General features: G+C 53.3%; 1 protein-coding gene across 1 annotated transcript; it reads right to left on the bottom strand.

Annotated features, from left to right (window-relative positions):
• Positions 1 to 736: 736 nt before the first annotated feature.
• LOC119958253 (zinc finger protein GLI1-like) lies at positions 737 to 3,094 on the bottom strand. Its single transcript, XM_038786668.1, has one exon. It carries the CDS (start codon positions 3,011 to 3,013, stop codon positions 860 to 862), a length of 2,154 nt encoding a protein of 717 aa, XP_038642596.1. The 5' UTR covers positions 3,014 to 3,094; the 3' UTR covers positions 737 to 859.
• Between the last annotated feature and the right edge of the window lie 3,217 nt (positions 3,095 to 6,311).

Here is a 6,311-nt window from a genome sequence, read left to right as displayed (position 1 = left end):
TGAATAAACTTTGCAAGCAACACGTTTTTGAACCCGTGACAAACAAGCTGTGATCTAATTGAGCAAATACATGAGCCGTGAGGCCACCTTCAACTTGATTTGTCTGTCTTTATGCTGGGGTTACAACCATCTCGTTATTGTTTGGAAGGCAATCAGTTGCAGAGGAGTTGGTGAGTTTTCATTCCGATCTGAGAGCCGGCAATTCTCCCCGATTGTTAGACTGAAGATTTGTTTTCTGGCAACACAAACGGATCCATCTCCTCACTCATTCTGCACAATTACCCATTCAGCTTCTGACCTGGAAGGTGATGTTTGAATCGGGCCCACACCTTAATTTGAAAAATAGCTGGATTTTTGAATTATAAAAAAGCTGTCAAAAATAAACTCTGTTTGTCTGTCTCTTGTCTGCAGGATCTGAAAATGTATTTGTTCCTGAATCCCCTCAGGAATATCAGCTGCGAGTAACTGGACTTTCTAATGGTCTGAGGGGCGTGGACAGAGTGGATAGTCAGAGGCTTTTTCCCAGGGTAGAGGGGTCAATTACTAGGGGGCATAGGTTTAAGGTGCGAGGGGCAAGGTTTAGAGATGTAGGAGGTAAGTTTTTTACACAGAGGGTAGTGGGTGCCTGGAACTCGCTGCCGGAGGAGGGGGTGGAAGCAGGGACGATAGTGACATTTAAGGGGCATCTTGACAAATACATGAATAGGATGGGAATAGAGGGATTTGGACCCCGGAAGTGTAGAAGATTTTAGTTTAGACGGGCAGCATGGTCGGCACAGGCTTGGAGGGCCGAAGGGCCTGTTCCTGTGCTGTACTTTTCTTTGTTCTTTGTTCTTTTTTAAGCCCCACACCAAAATGTTCAATGCTCCCCATTTAATTGGTAGACTAATGGCCATCTGATTCTGTTGCTGGATTGAGAAACTTGCTTTACTGCTGACAATCCTGTCAAAGTGGAATCCATGTCCCCTATTGCCATATTAGACATTCCTGTTTGCAATGTGAGGGGATTGCAGTGAACTGGAACAACAGTTCGGGCAATGTTCGGTACAATATTTGGCATCAACGATAAATGCTCCCAATCATCTATAATCTCTTCAAAATTGACCTGAGTTCGTTCAAGATCCAAAGAGTTGATGCAATGAGAAATCTGATTGGTTGCTGGGTAAATGGTTGCATCCTGTTCCAGGGGACCCATACTGAGCAGTTGTTGTTGGTGAATGGCGCCGTGTGTTTGGGGTGCACCTTCTTGGTGACATGGAAGATTTATCCGCCTCTCTCGTTTGTGCTGAAGGCTGGTGTGGTCTGGGCCCAGGGGGTACTCTTGCTGAAGTGCACGACTGTTGCGTCTCCTTGGAAGCCTTTGTGTTGGAGGGGGGTGAGGTACCATGCTGGGATTGAAGGCTTGGCCACCTGGACTAGGTGAAGTCTTTGGTTGGATTTGACCTTCCTGGGAAGATGGTGTTGATACGTTTATTTGACTTTGGCAGTTCATACAACTTTGGGTCGTATAAGGCGGACTTTGTGTTCTGAAGCTGTTCGGAGAGGCTAGACCAGTTTCTGCACTGTCAGAATTCATTACCATTGGGGTTTCATTATTGTGCCCTTGACTGCACACCAGGGCCTGCTGTGATCGGATGTAATTCCTCACCATCATCTCTTTGATTTGCACCATTGGTGTGAGCTCCCTTGCCCAGCTGTCTTTGCTGAGTGGGGAGTTGAGCACGCCCACGTCCATGTTTGCATTGAATCTGCACTGCTGAAAGCTGTCTCCGCTATCCCAGGAGTCACAGTTCAATCCATGCGGATTGGTGGACATGTATTTGGATTGGCTGAAAGATTGCTGGGCTGCCATTGGATGCAGCACTGGTGCTGATTGGCAGAACTGGTGCTGAGGTTGACATGGCTGTTGACTGGCAGAATGAGGTCTCTGGCGGTTGGTCAAGACATTCTCCTGATTCATGTCCCCCTGATGTTGGCTAAATGGCTGATGGGAAGTTTTCAGACCCTGAGGAACGTGCTGGAGGCCCTGACTGAGATGTGATGGGCTTTGCTGGATGGGAATCTCAATGGTGGTAATATTCATGCTTCCGGAACTTCCTTGAATGGGAATATTGTCTTCATTGGCACATCGTTGCCTTTGGACTTCAATGAGTTGATCACCATTGCCATGCTGTTGTGATATATTGCTGTCCTGTTGGACAGTGTTGATCTGTGTGGTTCCTAGATTTCTATGGGCGTCGCCATATAGCCTTTGATGATGTATGTCCATGTGACTGTTGAAAAGCTCCTGGTGGTCGGTACGCAGCGTCACGTCATCAGACAAGCCCCCACTGCCTTCATTGGCTGTTTCCATGGTGACAGTTTCCATGGGAATGTTTTCGGTAATGAGTGGGGGTGGGTAGATGCACGTGCGGAAGTTTGACTGCGGGGTTCTAGGTTGCTGCAGCTGTCTCCCCCTGATTGGCCGTGTGGCGTTGGCGATGCTGCTGACGCTGTGAAACCACAGCACCGATTGGTCAGTGGCGCACGCATGTGCAGGCTCACCGCCTCGCCTCGTGTTGAGAGCAGTAATGTGATTGGCTCCATCGCCACCTGGCAGAGGTGGGAAGGCAGGGGCGCGACGTTGAGGCAGACGGGACGGTCTGGCGTTCCTGCTCGGCTGTTCCACAGTTGCTGAAGTGCCGCTGTTGATCCCTGCTGTATATGTGTCTCTGGGTTGGCACAGCTGGGCTGCTGAGAGGTGAGGGAGGCTCGGAGGGCCGGCACACTGGCCTATCTGACTGCAGCTCTGCGAGAGCCCCAGACAGCTGCACTCAGAGGCTGCAGCTGCAAAGGACATTCCACTGCGCCGCTGACTGGACTGCTGCAGAATGGTGGCTGATCTGGGATTGCGGGTGCAGGCTGAGCTGACAGTGCGGCTGCTGCTGTCCGACCCGCCAGTCAACACGCTCCGCACTGCCCCAGCTTCACACCAAACCTCCAACTGCCCGTCTGCAACCGACATACCACACATGGAAAATTCTCCAGGAGAACCTACAATCAGAAGAGAAGAGAGTTCACACCATTCCTGTCCAAATCACAGTATTACCCACAAAATAAATGCAAACAACTGATTGTCATTTGCTGCAAATTTCCTCATTCAAATTGACCGAGTGAGGGGAGTGACTTGTGTGTGTGAGTGAGTGAGGGGAGTGAGTGAGGGGAGTGAATGAGGGGAGTGAATGAGGGGAGTGAGTGAGGGGAGCGACTGAGTGAGTGTGTGTGAGGGGAGTGACTGAGTGAGGGGAGTGACTGAGTGAGTGAGGGGAGTCACTGAGTGAGAGTGAGTGAGGGGAGTGACTGAGTGTAAGTGAGTGAGGGGAGTGACTGTCAGTGAGGGGAGTGACTGAGTGTCAGTGAGTGAGGGGAGTGAGTGAGGGGAGTGAATGAGGGGAGTGAGTGAGGGGAGCGACTGAGTGAGTGTGTGTGAGGGGAGTGACTGAGTGTGAGTGAGTGAGGGGAGCGACTGAGGGGAGCGACTGAGTGTGAGTGAGTGAGGGGAGTGAATGAGGGGAGCGACTGAGTGAGTGAGGGGAGCGACTGAGTGAGGGGAGTGACTGTGTGTGTGAGTGAGTGAGGGGAGTGACTGAGTGAGTGAGGGGAGTGACTGAGTGTGAGTGAGTGGGAGTGACTGAATGTGTGAGGGGAGTGACTGAGTGAGTGAGGAGAGTGACTGACTGTGAGTGAGGGGAGTGACTGAGTGTGAGTGAGTGAGTGGGAGTGAGGGGAGTGACTGAGTGTGAGTGAGTGGGAGTGACAGTGTGTGAGGGGAGAGACTGAGTGAGGGGAGTGAGTGTGTGTGAGGGGAGTGACTGAGTGAGGGGAGTGACTGAGTGAGGGGAGTGACTGAGTGAGGGGAGTGACTGAGTGAGGGGAGTGACTGAGTGAGGGGAGTGACTGAGTGAGGGGAGTGAGGGGAGTGACTGAGTGAGTGAGTGAGGGGAGTGACTGAGTGAGGTGAGTGAGTGAGGGGAGTGACTGAGTGAGTGAGTGAGGGAGTGACTGAGTGAGTGAGTGAGGGGAGTGACTGAGTGTGTGAGGGGAGAGACTGAGTGAGTGAGCGAGGGGAGTGAGAGTGAGTGAGGGGAGTGACTGAGTGAGAGTGAGTGAGGGAGTGACTGAGTGAGTGAGGGGAGTGACTGAGTGTGAGTGAGTGAGGGGAGTGACTGAGTGTGAGTGAGTGAGGGGAGTGACTGAGTGTGAGTGAGTGAGGGGAGTGACTGAGTGAGGGGAGTGACTGAGTGTGAGTGAGTGAGGGGAGTGACAGTGTGTGAGTGAGGGGAGTGACTGAGTGTGAGTGAGGGGAGTGGCTGAGTGAGTGAGGAGAGTGGTTGAGTGAGTGATGGGAGTGACTGAGTGTGAGTGAGTGAGGGGTGTGAGTGAGGGGAGTGACTGAGTGAGTGAGGGGAGTGACTGAGTGTGAGGGCAGTGACTGAGTGTGAGTGACTGAGGGGTGTGAGTGAGGGGAGTGACTGAGTGAGTGAGCGAGGGAGTGACTGAGTGAGTGAGGGGAGTGACTGAGTGAGTGAGTGAGGGAGTGACTGAGTGAGGGGAGTGACTGAGTGAGTGAGTGAGTGGGAGTGACTGAGTGTGAGTGAGTGAGGGGAGTGACTGAGTGAGTGAGTGAGGGGAGTGACTGAGTGTGAGTGACTGAGGGGTGTGAGTGAGGGGAGTGACTGAGTGAGTGAGCGAGGGAGTGACTGAGTGAGTGAGTGAGGGGAGTGACTGAGTGTGAGTGAGTGAGGGGAGTGACAGTGAGGGGAGTGACTGAGTGAGTGAGTGAGGGGAGTGACTGAGTGTGAGTGAGTGAGGGGAGTGAGTGTGTGTGTGAGTGAGGGGAGTGACTGAGTGTGAGTGAGGGGTGTGAGTGAGGGGAGTGACTGAGTGAGTGAGGGGAGTGACTGAGTGAGTGAGGGGTGTGAGTGAGTGAGGGGAGTGACTGAGTGTGTGAGTGAGGGGTGTGAGTGAGGGGAGTGACTGAGTGAGTGAGGGGAGTGACTGAGTGAGTGAGGGGTGTGAGTGAGTGAGGGGAGTGACTGAGTGTGTGAGTGAGGGTGTGAGTGAGGGGAGTGAGTGAGTGAGGGAGTGACTGAGTGAGCGGAGTGACTGAGTGTGTGAGGGGAGTGACTGAATGTGAGTGAGTGAGGGGTGTGAGTGAGGGGAGTGACTAAGTGAGTGAGGGGTGAGTGAGGGGAGTGACTGAGTGAGTGAGCGAGGGAGTGACTGAGTGTGAGTGAGTGAGGGGAGTGACTGAGTGAGTGAGTGAGGGGAGTGACTGAGTGTGAGTGACTGAGGGGTGTGAGTGAGGGAGTGACTGAGTGAGTGAGCGAGGGAGTGACTGAGTGAGTGAGTGAGGGGAGTGACTGAGTGTGAGTGAGTGAGGGGAGTGACAGTGAGGGGAGTGACTGAGTGAGTGAGTGAGGGGAGTGAGTGAGTGAGAGGAGTGAGTGTGTGTGTGAGTGAGGGGAGTGACTGAGTGTGAGTGAGGGGTGTGAGTGAGGGGAGTGACTGAGTGAGTGAGGGGAGTGACTGAGTGAGTGAGGGGTGTGAGTGAGTGAGGGGAGTGACTGAGTGTGTGAGTGAGGGGTGTGAGTGAGGGGAGTGACTGAGTGTGTGAGTGAGGGGAGTGAGTGAGTGAGCGGAGTGACTGAGTGTGTGAGGGGAGTGACTGAATGTGAGTGAGTGAGGGGTGTGAGTGAGGGGAGTGACTAAGTGAGTGAGGGGTGAGTGAGGGGAGTGACTGAGTGTGAGTGAGGGAAGTGACTGAGTGAGTGAGGTGAGTGACTGTGTGTGAGTGAGGGGAGTGACTGAGTGAGTGAGGGGAGTGACTGAGTGAGTGAGTGAGGGGAGTGACTGAGTGAGTGAGGGGAGTGACTGAGTGAGTGAGGGGAGTCACTGAGTGAGTGAGGGGAGTGACTGAGTGAGTGAGGGGTGAGTGAGGGGAGTGACTGAGTGTGAGTGAGGGAAGTGACTGAGTGAGTGAGGTGAGTGACTGTGTGTGAGTGAGGGGAGTGACTGAGTGAGTGAGGGGAGTGACTGAGTGAGTGAGTGAGTGAGGGGAGTGACTGAGTGAGTGAGGGGAGTCACTGAGTGAGTGAGGGGAGTGACTGAGCGACTGAGTGAGGGGAGTGACTGAGTGAGGGGAGTGACTGAGTGAGGGGAGTGACTGAGTGTGAGTGAGTGAGGGGAGTGACTGAGTGTGTGAGGGGAGTGGGTGAGTGACTGAGTGAGGGGAGTGACTGAGTGAGGGGTGAGTGAGGGGAGTGACTGAG

Source organism: Scyliorhinus canicula, chromosome 28 (genome assembly GCF_902713615.1).
Source record: "Scyliorhinus canicula chromosome 28, sScyCan1.1, whole genome shotgun sequence".
In the NCBI taxonomy this organism is placed as follows: Eukaryota; Metazoa; Chordata; class Chondrichthyes; order Carcharhiniformes; family Scyliorhinidae; genus Scyliorhinus; species Scyliorhinus canicula.
Note: the sequence above shows the minus strand (reverse complement) of the source record. Positions and strands in the feature narration are given on the sequence as shown.